The sequence below is a fragment of the Canis aureus genome, chromosome 3 (assembly GCF_053574225.1).
Source record: "Canis aureus isolate CA01 chromosome 3, VMU_Caureus_v.1.0, whole genome shotgun sequence".
In the NCBI taxonomy this organism is placed as follows: Eukaryota; Metazoa; Chordata; class Mammalia; order Carnivora; family Canidae; genus Canis; species Canis aureus.
In genome coordinates, this window is record NC_135613.1 from 13,063,405 (window position 1) to 13,089,384 (window position 25,980).

General features: G+C 51.3%; 1 protein-coding gene and 1 long non-coding RNA gene across 5 annotated transcripts in view; one reads left to right on the top strand and one right to left on the bottom strand.

The window, feature by feature from the left end:
- Positions 1–2,066: 2,066 nt before the first annotated feature.
- The window catches only part of FA2H (fatty acid 2-hydroxylase), a 45,251-nt gene continuing 21,337 nt past the window's right edge, over positions 2,067–25,980 (bottom strand). Inside the window, exons 2-7 of the mRNA XM_077890480.1 lie at positions 24,041–24,133; positions 14,084–14,226; positions 12,972–13,078; positions 6,622–6,794; positions 4,948–5,200; positions 2,067–3,555 (exon numbers count right to left, since the gene is read on the bottom strand). Coding sequence (XP_077746606.1) covers positions 3,476–3,555; positions 4,948–5,200; positions 6,622–6,794; positions 12,972–13,078; positions 14,084–14,226; positions 24,041–24,133 — 849 coding nt within the window. The 3' untranslated portion in view covers positions 2,067–3,475. The remainder of the gene's footprint in view (positions 3,556–4,947; positions 5,201–6,621; positions 6,795–12,971; positions 13,079–14,083; positions 14,227–24,040; positions 24,134–25,980) is intronic.
- Positions 9,972–17,026, top strand: LOC144309427 (uncharacterized). 4 transcript variants are annotated; one of them, XR_013375428.1, is made up of 3 exons: positions 9,972–10,150; positions 12,913–13,038; positions 16,732–17,026. It is a non-coding gene; the product is annotated as an uncharacterized LOC144309427 (long non-coding RNA). The 4 variants fall into 4 exon arrangements; XR_013375417.1 differs by lacking the exon at positions 16,732–17,026 and adding an exon at positions 15,615–15,633; XR_013375412.1 differs by lacking the exon at positions 16,732–17,026 and adding an exon at positions 14,402–14,808.

Consider the following 25,980-nt stretch of genomic DNA (forward strand, 5'->3'; position numbering starts at 1 on the left):
GTCCTCTGCCAGGGCACCTGGGTTGTTGCTACAGAATCAATAAGGTAAATTTCGAGGATCACTGAGAGTCAGCTTGGATATCTACACGAATCAGAATTTAAATGGTCTTTTGCCCGAGCAAGCGTTAGACTTTCTTGATGATCTGTGAGTCTTCTCTCACTATAGAAATAAACATATTCAGGGGCGCCTGGGTGGCTCAGTCCATTGAGCATCCAACTCTTGATTTGGGCTCAGGTCATAATCTCATGAGCCCCACTTCAGGCTCCCCGCCCAGTGGGGAGTCTACTCCTTCCTCTCCCTCCCCCTCTGCCCTTCTCCCCCAAGCGCACATGCACTCACTGTCTCTCTAAAATAAATAAACAAGTCTTTAAAACCAAAAAAGCACACGACCTTACCCCCTTCCCCCAAAACATAATCATGTACCTTGAACTCCAGGCTTTCCCATCATGCTGTGTTGGCATTTTGATAATGTCCCATGCTTTCTCAAGCATCTAATCTTTGACTCTCACTTACATCTTTTGCACTTGATAATAAAATTCTCCGACTCTACTAGATGGTCACCGAGTAGAGAGTGCATCGTGAATGCCAACTTGCTTGAGGTTAATGGCCTCATGGCACTTATATTCTTTTCTGTACAGTGAGGCTTACTGTCTTCCAAAGGCTCTGTGGAAATTCCCACTCCCCTGTAAAGTTCTAGTGGACACAACTAGAAGCTCTGGGGGAATCTGTCCAGTGTTCACTGAGTAGAACTTTCATTAATGGCTTGGTTTTACTATTTTTTCCCCCTAAATCTTAGTACCACCCTATAAACTCATTTAGATGTTGGCGTTTCTTACTAGTTCTGTGTCAACCTTTTTATATACAGGGTTTTTTTTCCCCCAATTTTCCAATTAATTTTTTGCTCAAACTTGACCATCTCAGACTTTTCTCTGGTGACTTGTTTACAAATGTTGACATTTACAACTAGTTAATCTCTCCCTTTGCTCCTCCTGTCTCTTCCTAGCTTGGGTGTGATGCTCTGTGGTCAGATTTCCAGCGCCACCTAGGAAGTGGAGGTTGTGACTTCTGCTGCTTGCATGGGCCTGATTCCAGCAGTATGTGGGATGGGCGGCTCAGGCCACACTTAGCTTCAGGCTGGGAGCCACATGGATAAAGCCACCACATGGGTGCTGGAGCCCAGACAGGCAGCAAGGGGCCAGGGCTCCCTCCATGTTGTCAGAGCCTCACCAACATTAGCTTCCTTCCTCTTCTGCTTCTGTATCTTTGGGCAGGCAAATCCAGAGCCCATCTCCATTGGACCTGTTGAATTAGACCTTGAGTGTTGAGGATTGGATCTGTATGTCGACAGGTTCCCCAGGTGGGAAATGACATGGCTGAGAAGACATCTTTAAGAAACTATTTTATCTGGACTGAGCTAGCCTGAAGTTCTAGTCCTCACAGCGGGCATTTGTTATTACAGCCTTCCCCCTTTGTTTCAGGAAAGTCCGTTGGAATCCCAGTTGGGATCTGGTAAATTTCAGAAGAAATGACTCCCCAGGGGTGCATCAAGGCGATTGGCGCAAGTGACAACCCTCCAACCTCTACCCTGCGTGCCAGCAGCAAGGGGAGATGTGGTCTGCAAAAAATTTTATTTTTATTTAAGATTTTATTTATTTATTTGACAGAGACAGAAAGAGCACACAAGCAGAAGGAGCGGCAGGGAGAGGGAGAGGGAGAAGCAGGCTTCCTGCTGAGCAGGGACCCTGACTCAGGGCTCAAGGGTCATGAGTTCAATGTGGGGCTTGATCCTAGGCCCTAGGACTCCGGGATCATGACCTGAGCCAAAGGCAGACACTTAATCGACTGAGACACTCAGGTACCCCTACAGAGAATTTTAAAACAGTAATAAAACCGAGAAGAGGATAGGGGCTGCTTTTTATCATCATGCTGCTCTGCAGGTCTACACAGCTTGATCAGTGATAAAATAAATACTCCTCCCTCCTGGGCCAGCTACTCCCATCCCCCACCTGGCTGCCCCTCCCCAGCCATGAAGTTTGGTGAGGCACCATCAACAAACAGCAGCAAAGTTTTGTTGACTTTTTCAGTGTTTTTATTTTTCAAAATATACAATTTATTTACATCTTTATTTCACAATTGTAGTTTGTATATTTATTCTGAAATCTTTAAATAGCTCCACAGTAAACAATACAAATCACAGGATCCAACACACTGCTTCTTTTTAGCCTTTACACTCATCGAGTTTTCAAAAAAATTCAAGTAGTAACGGTTTGTGGGTAAGAAGGGAACAAAAAGAGGACGCATTTTTTTTACATAAGCCTGACATGCAGGATTAGATAGGGCAGTCTGAGCAGCTACTTGGTCTGGGGCCAGACTAGGGACATTTATGTAGTTTATAAATAAGACCCTCTTATGAGCAGTGAGGGTTTTGGTTATGAGGAAGAAGGGGCGGGCACTCTTCTGCTGGTGGAGGTGCAGGAAAGCAAAAGGGGAGATAAGGCACCGTGTGAGGCTCCTTCTTGGCGTAAGGAGGCAGTACTGGAAGGGTCCTGAGTGAGGGGGGCAGAGGCCTACCTATGCCAGGTGGAGGTCAAGAATGGCCAGATGTGGGGTGGGGTTCCTACCCTTGGAGAGGCCTCTTTAGCCTCCCTTGGGGGAAAAGCTTTGTGATTCTAATGGCAGGGGAGGGGAGGGCCAGAGAAGCTGGTGTTTCCTAAAGAGAGGAACCTGGGCTCCCATCAGCACCCCCCACCCATCTGCACAGGCATGTGAGGGCCACGTGTGTGGGTGCTGGATGTGTTGCAGCCTGAGGCATCTGGCGGTACAGCTGGCATTTGTGATTGGCGGGTCCAAAAGCACTGTCCCGGGAACTGGAGGTGGCCTATGGGAGGCATCATGTTGTCTCTTCTCGCGAGAGCACTTCATCCACCTCTGTGTTCTCCATTCATCAGAACAGCAAAAGCCACCAGATTTCCCCAGGAGAGGAAGGTGAGGAAGACGAGGGACATGGGCCCTGCAGACCCGCTCGTTGCTGTTAATGCTGGCAGCTCCACTGTGGGGGTGTGTCCTAGGAAGTCCAAGGTGCTAAGGCATAGGTGGGACACAGGCCCGGCCCCAGGGGTCAGTTTCCTTCATTCCCCTTGGGAAATTCCCCATTGGCCAGGTCCTGCGCAGTCCTGTGGGCTAAGGCTCAGGTCAGGGATGCTAGTGGAGAGGCCAGGATGACCCAGGAAAGTGCTAGTCCCTGAGACCTACTTGGCTGCTTAGTGGATGTGACCCACCTGTGGTGGGCCAGGATGGCAGTCTCAGGGTCAGCCCCAGTCTTCCTGGTTTCCCCAGCATTCCCCACCAAGCACAAAGGCCTGGCCAAGCCTGTCCTGCCTGGCCAAGCAAACCTCTTTGCAGGGTCTGGATGGGGGCGGGGGTGGGAAAAGGGGCCACGGCTGGGCTGAGGGCCGGACCAGGGGGCTGGGAGTTGTCACTGCATCTTCAGGTGGGGTTCTTCCGGTATAAGGGTGTGGAAGAAGTGATCCCACAATTTACTGCTGATGCCAAATCCTAGAGAGGGGAACAAATGGGAAGAAGATGAGGCACCAGTAAAGATGGGGGAGCGGTTTCCTCAGGAAGGGAGCCTGGGGAGGGCCAGCGCACAGGCAAGGTTTGAACATCTATCCCCACTGGTCTTCCCAGCATTCAGGGCCATCCTGGCAAAAGTCAAGAGCCCGATATTTGTGTCTCTAGTCCCCCAAGGATGCCATTGGAATATACCCAAGTTCCCTATCCAGACTGAGTTCCTGGGAGAACCTGGTCCTGCCTAACTCTTCCCTTCTCTCTCACGCTTTGGCCTCTTCCTTCTCTTTGGAGATGCCAAGTTCATTCCTGCTTCAGAGGCTGGAACAGAAGCTCTGCACCTGTTGCTCCTGGGATGCTCTTTCCCTAGACGTTGGATGCTGGCTGTTCTTAGCTGATGCCCCAGGCTGTAAAGGCACCTTCCCGGACCACTGTCCCTAGTGCTGCGCTGTCTGATGCGGGAGCCCCTGGCCCGTGTGGCTGCTGAGCACTGACCATGTGGCTAGAGCTATGGGGGCACTAGATTCTTAATTTCATTAACTTAAATTTCAGTTTGAAAAACGTACAGTTGATTGAGTTGCCGGAAAACTTTTAAGCACATTTAGGACAACTATGTGAATCTACTTTTTTGGGCTTCTTTTATAGTCAATTTTTATAAACTCTAAATATAGATCAAGTATTTCTAATGAAAACTTAGCACTTGAGTTGAGATGTGCTGTAAGCGCAAAGTACACATCAGATGTCAAAGACTTAATAGACGAAAAAGGATGTACAATATCTCCTTAGTGATTTTTTTATATTGGGTACAGGTTGAAATGATAATATTTTGGTTGTATTTGGCTTAATAAAATATATTATTAAAACTAAATTATATCTGTTTAATTTTACTTGTCAATGTGGCTGCGGGAAAATTTAAAATCACATCTGTGGCTTGCATTATATTTGGTTAGACAGGGATGGATCCTGCCCCACATCCTGTTGGTTTTTTTTCTCTGTGGAACTTATCACTGTCCAATATTATCTTTGCCCAGGGCATCTGGGGGCTCAGTGGTTGAGAGTCTGCCTTCGACTTAGGTTGTGATCTCGGAGTCCTGGGATTGAGTTCCTCATTGGGCTCCCTGCATGGAGCCTGTGTCTCCCTCTGCCTGTGTCTCTGCCTCTCTCTCTCTCTGTATCTCCCATGAATAAATAAATAAAATATTTTTAAAAATTATCTTTGCTCATTACTGGTTTCTTTGTCTCCCAGTGATCAGGGTAGGAGGCCCAGACTTTACTTGCCCTGTATTCCCAGTACCCAGAACAGTGCCTGGCCCTGGTGAGGGGCTCCATAGTGGCTGCCAAATAAATAAACAAATTGAGGCAGGGATGTATTGACCTCACCTGACTTCTGAAATGCAAAGTGATGCTTGGCGTGGTGGGCCTTCATGTGGTACAGGTAGGAGCCCTTGTGTGGCGAGCCGAAGTGCAAGTAGTAATGGATCATGTCATAGATGACATAGCCCAGAAGGCCCCCGACAAACAGAACACCCCCCACTGCCTCGGGCAGGAGGAGCCGTAGAATAAGGTAGAATAAGGCAATCCCCAAAGAAGCTGGCACAGGGGGGAAGACAAGGCGGGAATCATCAAAGGGTGCCTGTGGATAGAGAAGTTCAAGGTCAGAAGATAGTCGGGTCCACCTGTCTGGAGTCACAGCATGGCAGCGGATGGGATGGAGCAGTCCCCACACATCCCAGCATGGTGACAGCAACCTGTCGTGGGCGGGCTTGGCACCTTCAGTGGATTTGGGGAGGGCAGGCCACCACCCCTGAAAGCCCTTGAAAGACTGTCCTGCTCTGGATTTCCAAACCAGGATGGGACCTGGAAGCCTGTCCAAGAACATGGTGGTGGATGTGACATGGGTGGGGTGTTCATGGCTCAGAGTCCTGCTTTATGCTCACGAGGCTGCTTTGGCTCTGGAATTTGTAAAGTGCTAGAGAGGAGCCCCAGCACCAAATACCACCAGGGTCCCTGGACTGAGGCCTGATGTTGACTGGGAGGGCAGCACAGCAGCAAGCTGAGGGGAATGCAGGCTCACAGGGTCGATGCTACTGGGAGTGTTTCTGGATACGCTGCTCTCCTCATCCCCACATCCTAATAGGAACCCTTCTTGGTTCCGAGGGGGTGTGGTCACAGTGAGCCAGACCAAAGAGCCAAGTCCAGGGCTCTGGAGCTTCAAAAGCTAAGGGCCTGGTATTAGAGGCAAGATTTTAGAGATGCCTTGGTGAGTATTCTAAGAGATAGGCCCTCTCTGGGCTTAGGGGGGAGAGAAAGCAGGTGATAGCCACAGAGCAATGTGCTGATGCGTCCCACCCCCCAGCAGCTCCTAGCAGGAAGCAGGAACGGAGGGAGGGGAGGAGGGAGGGAAGAACAAAGGGATGCCCTGGGAGAGGTTGAGAACTGCATGGTGCAGGAACGGAGAAGCAGCTGGCGGGGTGGGGGGTGGGGTGCAGCCTCCTGGGTCAGCCCTGGCTTCTGCTCCCAGCCTCTGGGTGGCATACTGTCTCCGAAGAGCCCCAGGGTGGTGGTGGATGGCTGAGAGCACAGACTCTGGAGTTCATAGAATGGGGCATGACCTCCTGGCTGTGCCAGGTGTGACTTTGGGCAAGTCCCTCAGTTACTTAATCTCTCCAAGCCTCAGTGTGCCGCTCTGTGGAATGTAGAGAACTGTAGCACCATCTTCAGAAGGAAGCTGCACAGGGGCAGTGACTTTTTTACTGTTTTGTTCAATGCTGTTTAGAACAGTGCCTGCACATGGTGAGCACTCGGTGGTGAACACTGGTTGAAGAGATGAATAAATGAACTCGTTGCTGTGAAGATGAAAGATGACTCTGAAATGCACCTGCAGCAGGCCTGGTGTGCGGGCACGCACCCTCACTCTGTCCACGCCCAGTTCAGATTAGGATCCGGTCACCCCTCTGAGCAACATCGAATGCCCCAATTGCCTCCTGTTCCCACCCCGACTCCCACAAAGATCAGCAGCCCCCCTGCATTGGTTACGGAGCCGGCCCTGCTCACCTTGTGGTGTTGGCCATGCAAGACGAAGTGCAGCATGATGAGGTAATAGCTGTTGCTGGGGGGCTTCATGTGGAACAGGAAGCGATGGATGAGGTACTCTAAGAGGCTCCAGAGGAACAGCCCCATTATGAAGAGGCCCGGGAACACAGACTCAGGCATGGCTACTGAGTACTCTGCAGAATGGCAGGAGAGAGGCCAAGTCAGGGCGGCCCCCCATGGGCAGCGATGCCTGGTGGCTCCAGACGTCCCATCTTGCTGTCTGGTCACCTTGGGAGCTGCTGCTCTACATCTAGCAGCTCTGGGGCTGGCCACACTGATGGGGCTCTTGGGTCAAAATGGGCAGGAGGCTGTGAGGATCTGTGCTAGGCTTGGAGGGGTCCTCTCGGGGAACAATGGGGCTGCTGGCAAGAGGTCTGAGATCTCCCTTAGGAGGGCTAAGGGGAGCAGCTGTTGCCAGTGCTGGAACTCTCCCCGGTGCTGGTCTCAAAGTGTCCGCCTCCAAATTCTTACATGAACTGAAACCTCACTGCCAATGTGAGGGTATTGGAACATGGGGCCTTTAGAGGGTGATTGGGTCATGAGGGTGGAGCTGTCCTGAACAGGACCTGCGCTCCCATAAAAGAGACCCCGCTGAGCTTCATGTAAGGATACAATGAGAAGTTTGGGACCTACAGGGGGGCCCCTCACCGGACCAGGATGGCATCCTGATCTTGGACTTCCAGTCTTTGGAACTGTGGGCAATAAATTTCTGTTTTTTATAAGCCACTTGGTCTGTGATGTCCTGTTAAAGCAATCCAAATGGCTGACACGTCTGGTGGGGGGCGGGGACCTTGCATCAGTGGCACAGGAAAGAGGGAAGGATGATCCCAATGAAGCGTAGAGCCAGAGGATTATTGAGGAAAATGTCAGCAACCAAGGATGGCAGAGGGGGCGGGCAGGAAGGACAGAAAAATCCAAGTAGAGAAACATTAACAGACAAGACTTGAAGTCATAGCGTAAGAGGGACATGTGAAAACCCTGAAGATGATTCTTCAGAGACCAGAAGACCGGAGACATGGGATTGTCATCATGTGTGAGGTTACCCACCCCACCCCTCTGAAGACAGCCTGCAGTCTTGGAAGCTCTCATTTCTTTTCCCCATTCATTCTTGGCTTCATGGGACGCCAGCTCTGGTCACTGTTTTCTCCACACCTAAGCTGTATTTTTCTCCACAAGCCATTGCTCTGGCCAGACTTCCTCTCCATTTTGAAAAATAACAGCTTTATTGAAATATAATTCACATATCCTAGAATTCACCCACTTAAAGTATACAATTCAGTGGGTCTTTTTTTTTTTTTTTTAGTACACTCACTATTGTGCAACCAATCACCAGTCAATTCTAGAACATTTCTATCACCCCAAAAAGAAACACCTGTCTCCGCTAGCAGTCACTCATCTTTCCCACCCTTGCTGCTTTTCAGCCCCTGGAAACCACAAATCTACTTTCTGTCTATGGATTTTCCCACTCTGGATATTCCATATAAGAGGAATCCTACAACATGTGGTCTTTATGACTGGCTTCTTTTACACGGACTGTTTTCAAGGCACATCTGTGTTGTAGCATGTGTCAGGAGGCTGAATATTTTTCCCTTGTACGGCTGTACCACCTCTGTTTATCCATTCATCAGTTGATGGACATCTGGGCTGTTTCTACTTTGGGGCCATTAAGAATAATGCTGCCATGAGCATTCGTGTACAAGTTTTTGTGGGGGTATGTTTTCAGATGTCCTGGGGACAAGCCTAGGAGTGAAGTTGCTGGTTCATATTGTAACTATATTGCATCTTTTGATTTTTGCGGGATGTTTCAAGGGAGCAAGTCCATAGCTTCAGATTCTCCAAAGCTCTACAACCCACATGGTTAGAATACACAGCTCGTCTCCCTGCCCACTGGGTCACTTAGCTTTTCTCCTCTTCTCTAGATGCCCCTTGTCAGGTACCATCATGGAAATGCTGCTTCTGTCCCCAGCGTCAAAGCCTTGACTCTCTACTTCCACACACCCTCTGCTGGTGGAAGTCAGTCACACCAAGAGGCTACCCCCCCAACCCCTGCCCAGACTTCCACCTCCACCCCGGTCCTGGACAGCCACTTGCTACAGGGCACCTCTATACGGCTAACCACAGGCCCCAAAGTCAACAGCTGCCAAATGAAGCCAATCCTCCTCCTCTTCTTCCTGCCCATCCTGTCATTCCTAGGTTGCTCCTCATGGGTTCTTTCCTCAGCCAGGGTTCCGACATCCACACATGACCTAATGCTTAGCTGATCCTTTTCTGCATCCATCCAGATGGCACCAGGCTCTGTAATTCCTCCTCTTTAACATGTCTTGGCAAAGTAAAAGAAGCCAGATACAAAAGTCGATGTGTTGTATGAATCCACTTGTATGGAATGTCCAGAATTGGCCAATGTATAGAGGCAGAAGTTGTATTTGGTGGTTACCAGGGGCTGGAGGAGAGAAAAATGGGGAGTGACTGCTCAATGGGTTCGGGATTTCCTTTTGGGGTGATGAACATGTTCTGGAACTAGATGGAAGTGGTGATTGCACAACGTTGTAAATGCACTAAATGCCACTGAAAGGCTCACTTTAAAATGGTTAATTTTATATTAGGTGAATCTCATCTCAATTTTAAAAAATCTGGTCCATTTGCTGCTTTTAATCCCCTTACCACTTTATCACCTCTTGCCCAATGAGGCATCTGCCTCCCATCCCAATTCCCTGTTGCCATATACTGTTCAAAGCCTTTTTTGGGACCTCATTACTGTTAGGTAAAGGCCAAATCCCCAGCAGTGCACTCAGAGTCCCTTGAGACCCGTGCTGCCAGCCACGTCCCTGCCTCGTTTCCCTGTCACCTGTACTGAAGGGCTAAACCAAAGCCCTGTGGCTCCTTAGATGTACTCATCCTCCCTTTTCCCCACTCCTACTGTATCCCTAATTTTGCTCATATTTTCTTTACTGGGATCCCCTCCCTGCCCCTTTATCCTTGGAGATTCAGCCCAGGTGTCTGGTGCGAGAAGCCAGATGCCCTCATTCCCACCTGGGCTGGTTTGGAAGCACCGGCCCCACCCCTCATGTCCCACTTGTCACATTGCCCTGTGGCTGCTGTTCTACCATCCGTCCCCGTCCCCAATGCACTGGCCATGGGCCAGTGGGCCGAGTGTGGGTGACCACCCATGGCTGCTGAGGAAGGAAGAAAGCCCAGGACAGCAAAGGGGCAGGGAGGGACCTTCCGGCTCTTTGAAACAGAATCTGGGCCCAGCCCCATTCTGACAAAACAATCAAGGACCAAAGTGAACTTGACCTTTTGTACCAGGTCAAGCTGGGGTGGGGGGGGTGAGCAAAAAGAGAGGCTTGAAGGCTTCTCAGATGGGACCATACTGCTGACTGCAACCCCGCCCGACCCTGGGCCTTCCGGGGCCGCGGAGCAGTGATGTACAGCTAGATCCCTAGGAGTTTGCACCAGAAGGTGGCTTCCTCCTAAGGAGTAGCTCTGCCAGGTACTGTCCCGGGGACTGTACTAAGCTCGGTGGGTGGATGTTCACCAGGATGTCAACCTAAGCTGAGTCCACGTTTGGTACAAGACGCTTGCCTGACCGCAATGTGAGGGGCCATCTGGCCCTGGCGGGGCTGCTCTGGGAGGCAAGAGGGCCTTGCTTCCAGGGAAGCTCTGACACCTCTTCCCTGGGTTCCTCAGAACCCTCTGGTGGAGTACAGAGAGCACGTATTTTGGATTTGTAGCCCTGGGTTCAAATCCTGGCTCTGCACCATCTCAATATTTTCTCAACAGTAAAACTAATCCTACACGTCATGAAAGACTGTTGTTAGGAGGGAGGAGTCACAGAATACGTGACTATATGATAAGGATATATATTATACAGTAAGACTAATATAATATTATCTATTAATACTAATGATACAGTGATCTTCATATATAATAAGTTGCTACCACGATTTTTAAATGGAGCCATTTAAATTTAAGTATGAGGCAAAATACATCTAAGTTCTAACTTGCGCTCCTATTGTGCTTATCTTGTCTTGATTCTCCTTGTAGAGTTCTGGAGGGTCACTGGTCGAGGGAGAGGGTTCCCAGCCCAGCCCCTTGTCTCCCCTGCACAGGGCGCAGGAGCCCTACCTTGCTGCTTAGCTCTCCTGACAGCAGGGAAAGGACTGGACACACAGGAACATTCCCTGGCCACGGATTTTGGTCTTGGCCCTTGCTGGGGGTCCTGCAACAGAGTCCCCATGGAGGCCAGTACCCCTAGGGTGCTGCCTGGCAATGGTTCTGGTGTGGTGCGTGCTCTAATCTGCTCCCAGGAACTGCTCCAGGGGCCATCCTAGGTTTGCAGAACTGGTGTCCCTGTTCAGCCTCCATCAGGTGCTTCTTGGCACCCTGACCTTTCTGCCTTTGTTGTGGTGTATCCTTTGTCCAGCAGCTGCATTGGGACCCTGCGAGCATTCCCTAGCCTCACTCTGCGGCTCTTATGTCCTCTGCCTGGGGCCTGGGGCTCGTCTGATGAGCTAGGGGATGAGGGAGGGATGCGGATGCATCTCTCTTGTGCCATCATCACTGGCACTGTGGTCACAGACTCTACACTGGCCCTCTCTCAGATGGCACATTTCAGCTCTCTGCGGAGGCTGTGTTCGGACCCAGCCCTCAGATCACCCTCCCTGCCACACAGAAGAGTCCCCTCCTATAGGTCAGGTCTCTGCCCGCCCTGTCACCCCAGCATCACCCCTGTCGGCCCATCCGGCCGGAGCTGGTACTGAGTGGCATCTCTGGAGGAATCCTGCAGAGGGACCTCGGCCAAAGCGCCGGCATCCCCTTCCCCCTCCGGCTGCCAGCCTTGGCGGCCCTGCCACTGTTGCTGATTGTTAGGGGAGCGCCGGGTGGACAGTGGGCGATTCAGTGAGCAGGCCTTCTGAGCAACAAGCCCTGTGCTGTGCCTGAGCTATTCAGCGTGGGCAGAAAAGGGTAACCGCGGCTTGCAGGGTGTGTGGGTTAACCCTCAGTGAGCGGGAGCGGGTCCGGGCTCTGGGGGACTTCCTACAGCCTGTTTAGCTCCCACCACATCCGCCTCTGCCCCGGGCCAGCTGGGGAAACTGAGACCCTGGTCGCTGTGGTCCTGGCCCCTCTCCTCTAAGCCATTCACACCCTCAGCTTGCCACTCCCAGCAGAGGCAGGCAGGAATGAAGCCTCGGAGTATAGGGAGAGGGAGCCCGTGTGTGGCAGAGAGAGGGAGGCTCTGAAGAACATGATGTGGGATCAGGAGGGAAAAGCCCACCTCAACTACCCCCAGCAGCCATTTTCCACCTATCCCCCAACCTCGCCTCGGTTGGAGCCACCCACCAGGGGCTAGTACCTCCCAGAGGCAGGCTGAGCCAGGTCAGAAGGCCATCAGGGCAGGTGACTTGTTCCTAGAGGTACCTGGAAATCAGTAAGCTTGGGAGGCAGGCTGGCAAAAGTGGCAACCCCCAAACCTGTCCCAGCCATGGGACCCTGAAGCACTCGATTGACTTCCCTAAGGCACCATCTCCTCATCTCTAAAAGGGCATGATGACAGTGCCTCTCTTGTGGGAATGCTGGGAGGAGTAAGAGAGATGGTCCCCGGAAAGCAGCAGGCCTGGCGTGTGCCAAGCGCTCAGCAGTGGCTAGGGGGTTGGTACTCCAAGTCAGGGGCTCTGCTGTGCAGGCCTGTAGGGACACTGCAGGGCACTCCCCCATCCTTCTCTCCTACGTTCTAATCTGTGCTGTGTTCTTGGAGCACCTGGGGTCCAGCTCTCAGCTGTGCACCTACTGAAATGATTTTTTTTTAAAGATTTTATTTATTTATTCATGAGAATGCACAGGGAGGAGAGAGAGGGGCAGAGACAGGCAGAGGGAGAAGCAGGCTTCATGCAGGGAGCCTGATGTGGGACTCGATCCAGGGTCTCCAGGATCACACCCTGGGCTGCAGGCGGCGCTAAACTGCTGAGCCACCAGGGCTGCCCCTACTGAAATGATTTAACTCAGTTTCTTGACAATCCCAAGTCACACATTTTCCAGCATTAGACTCAGCAAGAAGCCTTCTCCTTTATGGCTACATCTGACAACATGATTCCATTTAGTGTCTGCTAACATGTTGCTGGTCTTTTTTTTTTTTTCTTTATCCATTTGGGGTTGGGGTGAGGGGAGCCTGACATTGTTCTCTGGAAGTCTATTGCTACAGAGAGGCCTCATTTACAAACGTTTATGATGTTGTTTGGGGTTCTATGTTCTTAGAAACTCAGGACCAGAGACAGCACTGGAATCTCCTGCTCGCGAAGAGGAACCAACCTTACCTGTGCTGAAGGACTCGAAGAGTCGAACGTTGCCCTGAGCGAGGGTTTGGTAGTAGGACCAACTGAGGTACAGCATCAGGGGCATCCAGATGACAGGGACACTGTACCTGCAGGAGGGCCATCGGGGTAAAGAGAGAGACATACACAGGCGCTCGACAGTGTCCAGCTTCCCCAGAAATGCACCTCTCAATGATAGGAAGGAATAAATGAGACCAAAGCATGTACGGGAAGCATATGGAGACACAGGGCCAAAGGGACACTGCTTTGGGGCCAGGGAGGAGAAAAGAAGAGAGACACTGTAAGTCTATTTGCTTCCACCTCTGAGATAAGTTATTGGCAGAAAAGAACTGCATCCCTGTGGCTAGACTCTGTGCAGCTGGATAGATGCTGACCTCTTGTGGCAAAGAAGCCAATTGCAGGCAAAATTATTCCTTTGGGCTTTAGAGGCTGGAAAATCCTCAAAAGAGTCTAGAATAGAACAGGGGTGACATTATTTATATTATTTATATTCCTCAAATGAATGAGAACATATAATGTTTGTCCTTCTCCGATTGACTTATTTCACTCAGCATAAATAATAGTGAATGGGAATAAAGGGGAAAGGAGAAAAAATAAGTGGGATATATCAGAAAGGGAGACAGAACATGGAAGACTCCTAACTCTGGGAAACGAACTAGGGGTGGTGGAAGGGGAGGAGGGCGGGGGGTGGGGGTGACTGGGTGGCGGGAACTGAGCAGGGCACTTGACGGGATGAGCACTGGGTGTTATTCTGTATGTTGGCAAATTGAACACCAATAAAAAATAAATTTATTATTAAAAAAATAAAATAATAAAATAAACAAATAAAAGCTGTTGGAGGCAGCTAAAAAAAAAAAAAAGAACAAGGGTGACATTTAAAGTGGTTTCTGGCTACATGTTCAGTTGCCACTCACTCAATGGACAAACCATGCAGAGGAATGGATTGTGTCTATGGCATGTTCCACTATCCCCAAGAGCTTACAGGGTAGCTCTGGGCTCTGGGGGAGGGACCCAGTTGCACCTTCCCCTTCTGTATCTGACTGGCAGCATCAGGAGAGAGGAATAGCCCACCATGGGCCCTGAGCAGGGCTCACCAGACACTCTTGGAGAGGGACTCGATGAGGTCAGAGTGGAAGAGGCGGATGGGCCTGATCACTGGCTGGTGGACCCACTCATCGTACTTCTCTCCCAGGTGGCCTACTTGCCACAGTAGGGGCTTCCGCCAGTCTACCAAATCCTGCAAGAGACAAAGTCAAGTGGACCTGATATTCATACCTGTGCACACTCATTCTTCCAATATCCTGACCCCCATCCTCCACCTCAGCTCTTGTGGTTTGAATGGCACTAGCCACCCTTCCATTTCAATGATCCCAGAACTGACCAAGCCCCTCATCTCAACCTCCTGGTCACAGAAATGTGATCTAGGACAGGCCCATGACCTGAGCTGGAGCAATGAGCCATCAGACACTCTTTCTTTCTTCCTGCTGGAGTTGCTACGTTGGCAGGGCAGAACCCTGGAGTTGCCAGCAAAGCCTACTTGAGGACTTGGTTAACACAGAGGATGGCCATGCCGGGAGTCAGAGACACTGAATCTGGGAGATGACACCTGCACAGCCAGATTCAGCCATGCCTGAAGCCTGAAGTCTTTCTCAGAACTCTAGGTACAGGAGCCAATACATTCTGTACTGGCAATAAAAGAGGCCTTTCCCCCTTTACCATGGGCTTTCTTCTTGATGTTGGCCTGGGTGATTCATTCATTCATCCATTCAAACTATCATTCATTCAAAAATTTTCTTGATATTTCATCTATATATGTGTTTTTAGCAAGCTGTTGAGAGAAAACAAAACAAAACAAAACAAAACAAAACAAAACAAAACCAGGAGTGTAAGAGACCATCTTTGCTTTATATAGCTTAGTGCTTAATCAGAGTTGAGTCTAGACCTCAGGCCAGGGTACAAATCCATCACTTAGTGTGTGTCTTTGGAAATTTACTTGAACTTTTTGAGCCTCAGCTTCCCCAGCTATGAGATGGAAGTAATAATAATGGTACCTGCATAAAGTGCTTGGCAAGATTCATCTAAACATGCCAGGTGAGATAGCTTAGTGGTGATGCAGGCAGGCTGAGATTCAGAGGTCGAACAATTGGCACGAATGCTCAGGGTCAAAGAGAAAGACTTTGCAGAAAACCTGGGGTTTGTGCTAGAGCTCACCCAGCATGGAGGACTTAGAAAGGAGGAGAGGGGAAGGGTGTAGAGGGAGATGTAGCGTTGAGAATGACTGTGGTCCATTTGGTACCTTGACACTGATCTGCAGGACAGTGGGAAGAAATCTGCTGACAGTTTTAGATGGCAAAGCGTCCCATCCTAGGCCCATGAGTTAGCACTTTATCCTTCAGGCCAATTGTTTCCAAGGTGGGGACGTATGCATATCCTAGGGGATCCACAGGCTGATCCGCAGACACAGAGAGGAAATATTAGAGACTCTATTTGGTAATATATTTATCTCATCTTGAAACCACATATGAATGAATGCTTTCTAATACAAGAGTACATTAGCATTTGCAAATAATTTATAATTAAAATGGACATACAATGGAGAATGTGCTCTTAATGTTTTACTCACAGGAATGAAAGATCAAAAAAGTCAGTAAACTAAAACTGATAAAGAACAATGAACTTGTAGTGAGGGACCATCTTGAAAGCCAGACTCTGCCATTTACCAGCCATGGGCAAGTGCCTTTACCTCTTGGAGCTCCTAGGCTCTCTCATCTATCAGGCCTGGTGCGCCCTGACCTACCATCCACAATAGGGGATAGGGTGAGGTGCGCCCAATGTGCAGTGGATGTCAATAAATCTGTGAACAAGGGAGGTAGGCAGCCACTGCGTGTGAGAAGGGAGGTAGTGTCAGGAGAGTAAAGGAGAAGAAAAGGAGTCAGCAGTGATTCAGAGACCTCTCTTCCCACATCCCCGGCAGGAATGTCATCCTTGCCCAGATCTCCAGGCCAAAGCTGGGGTGGCCTTAGCAGATCTCCCAGCCCTGCCGCTGATGAAACCAGCCCCACTATCACTGCCTTCGAGCAGGGGTGTAGGGAAAGCAGGGAATTCACTGGCTATTCTTTCTGTGCCTGTGACCAGGGGAAAACGCCCAAAGATCTTTGTAGTTCCTTCCATGTGAACTTGGTAATTTCCACATAGTGGCTGCCTTCCTGCTTCTCAGGCTGGGAGATGACTCAGGGCAGCCGAGAGCCATCCCATTCAGTACCAGTTATGCCAGGCAATCATCCAAACTCCACTTGGTGCCTGCTCCCTTCCTAGACCCGGTCCCCATACCTCCCTGACTTTTTTCCCTGGGTCTATAGCAAATAGATTCATTGGGTGCATGCTGTCTCATTCCATTTCTCTGCCTCATGTCTCTACACACGCACACACACAGCACCACCACTACCAGGAAAAGGAACTGGAGGAACCAGCTGGTGGCTTGTATTTACACCTTATCTTGCAGCAGCCTGCAGAGCCCCACCTCAGAGGAAGCTAAGTCAGGGTCATGGTGAGAGCTTGAGGCTTTGTCCCAATTGCAATAACCTTGAGAACTAACATTCACAGAGCATTTGTCATGTGCCAGGCATGGTTTTAACACCTTACATGAATTAAATACTTTGAGAAAAAAAGAAAAGAATTAAATAATTCGATCCTCACCATACCCCTAAATTAGGCAGGTCCTATTATTATTGTCATTTTGCAGATGGGAAATGAAGCTGGGTAACTTGCCCAAGATTGCCAAGTTATGTCTTTTTGGTGAGTTGTCTCCTTTATTATTCAGAAATAGCCATCTTGCTACCTAGTAATATTCCTTGTCCCAAAGCCCACTTTGTCTGATTTTAATAGAGTCACACTGGGCTTTTTTATGCTTGGTGTTTGCATGGTCTATCTTTTCCTACCCCTTTACTTTCCTCTTGTGTATGTTTTTACATTTACAGTGCATCTCTTTAAGACAGTATATTGTTGGATAAAATCTCCCTGCATGGAGCCTGCTTCTCCCTCTGGCTGTGTCTCCGCCTCTCTCTCTCTGTCTCTCTCATGAATAAATAAATAAAATCTTAAAAAAAAAAAAAAAAGAAGACAGTATATTGTTGGGTTTCGCTTTTTTTTTTTTTAATCTAGTCAGACCATATCTGCCTTTTAATTGTTTAGTCCATTTAATGCTGGGGTAGGTCTACCATCTTGCTGTTTGTTTTCTACTTATTTCCACTATCTTCCTTTCTTGTCTTGTCTGCATTAATCAAATATTTAGAAATATTCTATATTAGAAATATTCTCTATTACCTTTTGAGTTATGCCCTTTTGTATTTTTCCCATGGTTGCTGTTCTAAGGATGATAATATGCATCCTTAACTTATCACCATCTATCTTGAATGAAACCCCTGGTTTTTATATGTTCCATTTTTGCATGCTACACACAACATTCTATGCCTTTTTTCATTTGTGCCCTTAATCCAGACTTAGCTACCTCAGACAGTGAACATTTCAAGCTATAACACAGGGGTATGGCCAGGCAGGCTTCTCTCTCAGCCTAGCAGTGGTTTGTGCAAGTTTTTACCTATTGATCCATTTTGCCCTTATTTTATAAAATGAATAGAAAACAGCATAGGATTTATAAGCCTAATTGAGACACAGGAAGAACACCTAGGTGAGCAGCAAGCCAGGATTCTAGCCTGACTCTTATACCCTATTGCAAAGGGAACAGAACAAAAGGACAGAGCAGATGTGGAAAGCTGGTTTTCAGGTAGACAGGGCCGGCCCCCAACCCTCCACTCCCTTAAACATAGGAATCTCTTGTTTGATGTCCTGTGGCCCATCTAGTATTTGGACATGCTCTGTTTCCTCCCTGAGTAGACTAGTGGGCACTGGCCACTGTACAAATGGCAGATTTGCTGTCCAGATTTGGTTGCAAGGCTGCCTCTGACCTCTCACTGCCTCTAACCTGGGTCCATATTTAGCCCATAGTCTGTTTCTGTGGGGCAGCACTCCTTGGTACTAGGGAGCACCACTTCGCTCTGGAGGCTGAAGCATCACCCTGGGAAGAATCCCAAGAGGGAGGCCCCTCTGCAAACATCTCCCTCAGTCCTCAATGGCTGACACCTACATTTCCACTACTGCAGCCTCAGCCCACTATTCTATGGGAAGTAGAGTGAGACTTCCATGCTAGTACCGAAATCCAAACTTGCTGACTTCCCCATTTTATAGGGAAGAATATTGAGGCCCAGAGGGGACAAGTGACTTTTTAAAAAAGATTTTACTTATTTATTTGACAGAGAGAGAGAGAGCACAGGAGAGAGCACAAACAGGGGGAGCTACAGAGGGAGAAGGAGAAGCAGGCTCCCCACAGAGCACAAAGCAGGGAGCCTGATATGGGGTTCAACCCCAGGGCCCTGAGATCTGACCTCAGCCAAAGACAGACCGACTGAGCCACCCGGGTTTCCTGAGTGATTATTAAGATGGGACTGGTTGGTCCTGGAGTGGGAGCTCTCCCCACTCCTACCCCCTACCCAGGCTTCCTTCCCCACAGTCTCCTGGGGGCTGGGACATTCACCATATGCTCAACCTTGATTTAGAGAGTATGCACACCAACAAGGTGCCTTTTCTCAATTCTCTTCCAGCCCTGATCACTGACAGAGAAAGTCTCAGCTTTGTACTAATACATCCAATACCTCTCACTTACTGGGTCACTTCCAACATGGCAACTGGCTGGGAATTGGTCTTGAGAAGGGAGGGTGGTAGGAGAGGACAGCTCATAGCTACCTTCTCAGTAGCAAATCCTCCTTTCACAGATGGTGGAGTTTGATGCTCAGAGACAACAAGTGATTCACTCAGGGGTGCCCAGCTAAAGCTGACTGTGTGGATGAAGGTGAAGATATGCCCAGAAATGGCTTGGTGGGGGTGGGGGTCCTTTTATGAACTCAAAAATCCTGCACAACAGGCCAGGCCCCAGGAAACACATGCAAATTGGGGTAAGTTTGGACAAAGTCCTACTCCCCTCCCCCACTCAGCTCTGCCCCTGACCCACGGGAGCAGGGAGCCCTCCTGGGCTATGTCTGGAATGCAGCTGCAGCCAAGCCTGTAGGGGGAAAGGGCAGCCTGTGGCTCAGAAGGAGCATGGCAGGGCTTGCATCCTGGCAGGGTTGGAAGGGGGCCTCCTCTGCTCCCCAAGTCCCTCCCTCCCCTCCCCTGGCAGCACAGGGGCCAGGAGGCACAGAGCTCTCCCCGGGGGGCAGCCCCAGCTCAGGAGTGGCGAGCTGGGAACCTACTTTTCCCCAGACACGGCACCTGTGAGGAGAGGGGGCAGCTGCTCTGTGCCAGCAGTTCCTCCCACCTCCACAGCCATGACGTAAGGCAATTGTTTAAAGAAATGTCCACCAAAACCACAGAGCCCATAGCTCCAGGGATGCCTCCCAATGGGCTTCCAACCAGCAGTGCCCAGTGGGGAGAGGCGTGAGGCAAGAAGCTCGACAGGGAATCCCAGCCCCTTTGTCCTTGTCATAGGCCCCTTGGGCTCAGACTTCATGTCCATTATCCTACATATGCTGTGACTTGGAGCGCTTAAGACTGAGATGACCCCATTTTATAGATGAGGAGACTGAGGTCAGATGCTCAATGGTAATATACGGCAGACAGGACTTGCACTCAAGCCAGCCCAGCTCCAAGATCTCAACCACAACCAGGAGGCCTCCTATCAGCTGGCTCAGTCCCCCCACAGCTGTGAATTCCCTAGCACAGAGCTTTGAGGTCCCACAGGGTTCTTACAGGGGGGCTGCAGGCCCGTCCTGTACAGTCTAATGGGCTGGACAAGCTCAAGTCCACAGAGCAGTTCTGGACCACCCGCCTCCTCCTTGTACCCAGGGGAAGTGGCAGTCTCAGGCCTCCCCCTAGGGGTTCAGAGTTGAGTGTGGCCAGGGAGCAAGGGTGAAGGGCCAGACCCCAGGGAGAGAGAAGGTTTGGCCGTGTCACACAGAAAGTCAGTGGGAGCTCAGTCCTCAGGGCTGAAGAACAGTAGAGGGGACCTGCCCTGACTCCCATCCCAAAGCAAGGCTTCTGGTCTTTTGCCAGCAGCACACCTTCCATACCCTTTCCTACGTTTCCAGATCCCCCTGGTATGGGGTGGAAACAATTTCCTCCATCTCGCAGATAAAGAGACCTGGAGCTGTCTGTGGCCACCCAGGCACATCTCCTGTCTCCTGGGCTGCCTTGGCCACCGCCCCTGTAGGGATATAGAGGGTGGTGCCCACCTAGCACACCTGCCTGTTTTCTTCCCGGGGGCAGGTATTTTCTGAGCACTGCTGAGCATTTTGGAAGAGAGGCCAGGAGCTCTGGGCCAGGGGGTGAGCAGTGAAGAGACTCGGGAGACCTGGGCCCTACAAGGATAGCCCGGGAGGTCCCTGTGGGAGGTCCCTGTGGGTCTCTCTGGGCAGCTGGACCTTTTCAACCATCGCCTACTCTGTGGAGGGTCAAGGTGAGAAAGGAGGCCGAAGGAGACCCAAGGTGACTGGAGACAGAGTGCTGGCCTGTACCCCACAATGTTGAGGATGACCTGTACCCACGATGTTGAGGATGACCCTTCTCCAGATGTGGGCTGGCCAAGAGGGCCCTTGTTCTGATCCAGGGTCACTGAGAACTTATCTGAGGCTCCCAAATGGTTAAACCCATGTAGCCAACATCACCATCTGTGTAGGCCGTGGGTCTCCCCGGAGCAGCCCCGGATGCCAAGGGTTATGTGCATGGGGGATGTGGGCATAGGGACCTGGGGTTGCATATTGCTTTGTAAGACCTTTGGCTGGATGACTCTACCTGTTTCTTAGGGGAAGAGAATGGGCCTCGCCATTGGTAGCCTGCGGAGCTGGAGCAGTTCTGTGGGAGCGGTTCTGGCTTAACCCAAAGCAGGACGGAGAAGACTCTACCTCCGCCTCCTCCCTGCCTCCTGCCAGCCCCTCTCCCAGGACAGGCTGCAGGGTCTTCTTGGCCAACTGTCTGGGTGGAAGGGTTCTAGGATCCACAGCAGGGCGGGAGGCTCAGCAGTCACCACAGGCTGGGCCGCTAAGGCAGCTAGCAGAGTCGCTTTGGGCAGGAGACTTAGGCTCTTCCTCATTAGTTAAATCAGGATCATGCTAATCTTTATCTTGTCCTGCTATTGAAAGGATTAAATCAGATAATAGATAATATACATAAACTGCCCTGCCCAGTTTGGCAGGCATGCCCAAGTCTGGCATGTGGTGAGAGCTCACTAAAAGAAGCGTTAATTCAACGCTAACTGAATTAACCAGGGGGTTCTGGGCAGAGAAATTCTGCAAACTCCTCAGATCCCAACAGTTCTATCCAGTTACTGGGAGGCTGGCCCCCAAAGTTGGGAGGGTGGAGGAGGACTGGGGGCGGGGCTCTGAAAAGGACACAGTCAAGTGGTGAAAAGAGGTAGTGGGACAATTAGGCCATGTGTGCCTAGAAGCCAGGGCAGCTCTGGCCACCTCTACTGGGGCAAGCTCCAGGCTGGCTGGGTTCCAGAACATAGGGAGAGGCAAGTAGGGCACAGTGTAGGGTGAGGAGCTACAATGTGGTTTCTCATCCCACAAGGAAGCTTAGATCCCGCCTGGCCCAGTGACTGAAGGAATGATTTAGAAATTGTTCCAGTAAAATCCCACACAGAGCCTGAAAGTCAGATCGCATTGCACCTCCAAGCAGGGCAGGGCACCCTGGCCTTGCTTCCTGGCCCTTTCTGCTGTCTTTTTAGAACATTCCATCCTTTGCCCCGGTACCCCATCTCAGTTTCCCCTCACGCTTTCCAGCACAGCCGACTCCTCCAGCATCTGGGGCTAGGGAGGCTGGGTTCTGGAAGCTAAGACTCCCTTCATTGGCAGCACCCAGAGGGGCTCCCCTTGAATGCAAAACACTAAGGGTTAACTTTGGCAAGTTCTGTCCCAGAAGCGGTGTGTAAACCCGGCCCAGGCCTGGGGAACCCCGGCTGAGGCAAAGCTACAGCCCTCTTGGCCACAGCTCCTCAAGGTCCAGACCGACAGACCCACCCAAGCCCGTGGCCTGGGGCAGAAATAGATGTAAATCAGACCAGGGGCTTGGGGGGTCTCCCAGCCTCTCGGCTCCCCAAAAGGGGCTGGGATTGACCACGTGGTAGATGAATTAAAAAATTAAAAAAAGCTAGCAAAGCACTGTTCCTTCTCCTGGGAAGCTCAGGTCCTCTCCGTGCTGACCCCCAAGTCCCCAGTAGGGCCGGGGGGGGTACCCCTTGCCAGAGCAGGTCTCCAGGCTGTCTCTCAGCCCAGAGACCCAGGAGGAGGGGGGAGGAGGAAGGAGAAACTGTGTGTGAAAGAGAACCACAGAGGAGCAGGGAAGGTGAGTCAGGCTGTGCTGGCGAGGAGCCAGGAGTTGTCTCTGGGAGGGGAGGCAGGGGGCGGGGTGCAGGGGGAGACCCCTCTGCCCCTCTCGCATGGGGTATTGGCAGGACAGGACTGGATTCCTCCTCTCCCTCCTCACACAGTGACGTGGCTGGGATCATCCTAGAACCTGAAGTCTGGGGAGCCTCAGAGGACCCTTCCCCAAGGCAGGGCTGGCCATGCAGGAGCTTGTCCCCAGCCAGCCTCTATGACAGCCCCCTCCCTTCCAGGATGAATCCTTCTTGCCTCTGCACCACAGGACTGCCCATATGCATCCAGCCCTGGTCAGCAATCTCCTTAGAGTGTTTTCTTTCCAACACTCAATCCCCAGGCCAGGCCCACAGATGCTGGTCCCAAGGATCCCTCCTTTAGTACCATCCGCTGGCTACTAAGCCCCCAAGCCTGATACCCTGCAGCTCACCCTCTGGTCCTGCCATCCTCCCTAACCCGTCCTCATCTCCTTGCACATCCTCCTTTTCTAGGTTGAGGCCCTGACTCCACAGCCTCCAGGGTCCTTGTCGCATTTAAGCTGGTAGTTTCCGCCCACATCCTATCCACCTGCAGAACAAGCTCAAGGTCCTGCAACTTCCAGAGAAGTCAGCCACTTGTACCGAGACCCCTCCAACCTCAGATCTTGGCAGTTGTGCCAAGCCTAGGGGCTGAGGTCAGGACACTGAGTTCCGGTGAGCCCTCTGGACACGCTGTGTGACAAGCCTTCCCTCCCGCTGGCCCATCTCCCTTTTGGTTTCCATGCTTCTCTGAGGGGGATGGGCCCCAGAACAACTTGTCCCGACCTCTCTAGTAGGGCACCCAAAGGCGTCTTTGCTGTGGGCTGATGGGCTCCCCCAGAGGCAAGGCAATTCTCATGTGACAGACACTGTCTCTGAGTTCCTGGGGTCCCGGCCAAAGGGCTCCAGAAAACAGCTTTGTGGAGTCCTCCCCACATCCGGCCACCTGTGTTCTCTGGGTGTGCTTCTCGCATCTCCCCATGTTGTAATAACTTGGTGGGGGAGGTCTGTCCTCCCTGCCCCCCTCCCTGGGGGCCAGGGCCTGTCCTGTTTGTCTCTTGTCCCCGGTGTCCAACACAGGTAGGATACATGGGTGGAGGTGTGTGGTAGTGTCTATTCCAGTATTGGGACAGTCCCCCCACCCAGGCTGGAGGGAGATGACACTCAGGTCTGGTCCCCCCTGGTCTCCCAGGCACCTGCAGACCAATGTTGTGAATGGCTCCAGCCTGTCTCCCCTGCCTCAGCAGGCTCCCAAGCTCGTATGGGCTCATGACTCTTGAGAGTGATTGTTGGTACATGGGGAGGGGGGCAGCTCTGCCCTGTGTCTGGACCCTCTGAACTGGTCATCATGCTCTTCTCAGCTCTAGGTCCTTGGAGGAGACCACTCTCTGGGGTGTTCGGGGCCGGGGTCTGCGTACACCTCTTTGTGCACAGTTTCCCCACATCTATCACCACCCCAGATCATGCTTGTGAGCTGTGAGCACCTGCTTCCCCATCCTCATCCCTCTTGGGAAAATGTTATGAATAACCAGAGCCTTTGGCTCCCCACCCTGCCGCCTTGGCCCCAGGAGCCCCGGATCATCACCCCACCCCGCCCTGTGCCAGCTACCTGGTCCCAGTCCACCATTTTGAGCTTTGGCTCCATGAAAGGGTCTGACTTCCGAGTGTTCACAGAGGTCACAGTGCCATTCTCCACGGAGCCCTGGGGAGAGAAAATACAGGTAATTACCCACAGTGCTGTGTGGGGTGGGGGTGAAGGGGTGGGGAGCAGGGATCCGCCCCACAGTGAGGCAGCCCGGAGTGCTGAGAGCTCCGTGCTGGGGCAGGGGGTAGGCTGTGTGGCTGGTGGGAATCAAGGGCACTGAGTGCATCTGAAAATAGGTGGACACCAATTGGGTTATTCTCTGGACTCTTCTTCTTCTTTAAAAAAATAATTTCTGGGACACCTGGGTGGCTCAGTGGTTGAGCGCCTGCCTTTGGCTCGGAGTGTGATCCCGGTGCCAGGGATCAAGTGTTGCATCAGGCTCCCCTCGGGGAACCTGCTTCTCCCTCTGCCTGTGTCTCTGCCTCTCTCTGTGTCTCTCATGGATAGATAAATACAATCTTCAAAAAAAGAGAATAATTTCTGCAAAAACAAGAGGCAGAATGATATGGGAGAGACAAGAAGCTGGCAGAGAGGCTGTAGGGAAGTGAGAGTCATCAGTGGGTACACTGTGGGCCAGGGGGCCCCCGGCCAGCCTCTCTCTGTCTCTCTAGGTCCCTGGCAGGTGACAGGCAGAGGGAGTCACAGGGTGGCACCCTGGCACCTGGCAGGCTCACTGTGCCATTCCGATGACTACCCCAGCTCCCTCCCTTCCTGGTATGGTAATTCAGAGCCTGTGGGTCACAGGCTGGGGTGACTAGGACTGTGTGCCCATCAGTGGGGAGAGGGTCCCTTCAGGAGCCCCATGCATGGGTCAGGAGCCGTGTTCATGGCGGAACTGGCAGAAGTGCCCAGATGGGCTCAAGGTGAAATCGAAGTTGCAGAGAGGCTAACTTGGAAGGAAATGGAATGTACTAGGAACGTCACATGGCTGCAGCTGGCCCTGACGTCACACAGGGTGAGGCTGGAGAGGGCAGGCCGGTGTGTAGGTGAAACTCACGTCTTTCTGCAGGGAAGGTGGGGAGAGCACTTGCTAGTGGGAGGCCTGGCCTCCGAGTCCCTATGATTAAAGGGAACTGTGGTGCTGGTGGCCTTGGCTGGGCCTTTGGACACAGGGTACTGGCAGGAACTGAGGAGCCTGTTTGGGGAGCCCTTTGGATCAAAAGGACCTGGTGGTGTCAGTATGCTGGCATTTTCTGGGGAAACTCACATTTACCCAAGTAAATGTAGGCTTCCGTGGTCCTGTCTTGGGGTGGAGATCTCAGTATTTTTAGTCTGGGCCACTATGCTGGTACCTGAATTCTTTAAAAAAGCACCAGGGTGACCTCTTAAGGACAAAGAGTGGGTTTTATAGTGCATCATGCAATGAACCTTTCTAAGTATCCAATATAAATGTCATATATTAAACCTGTCCCTTCTAGCTCTGTTCTATTCTCAAAATACCCCAGAGCACCCCTAATGACTGAGCTATTGATTATCCCTCCCTCCTGGAAAGTTATTTTCTCCTGGGCACCCCAAATCCTTTTTTCTTTTTAAAGATTTATTTATTTATGATAAACAGAGAGCGAGAGAGAGAGAGAGAGAGAGAGAGAGAGAGAGAGAGGCAGAGTCACAGGAGGGAGAAGCAGGCTCCATGCCGGGAGCCCGACGTGGGACTCGATCCTGGGACTCGATCCTGGGACTCCAGGATCACACCCCGGGCCAAAGGCAGGCACCAAACTGCTGAGCCACCCAGGGATTCCCCCCAAATCCTTTCTTAAGTAGGATAGTCTGATCCTTTTCTGCACCTACCAATCCCCCAACTCATTGCAACTCCATCAATCTCTCTCAACAAAAAGCTCTTCTAGGGGCCTGCCCATTCCAAATAGGGCAGGGGAGGGGTCACCACACGGATGATCATTTAATAT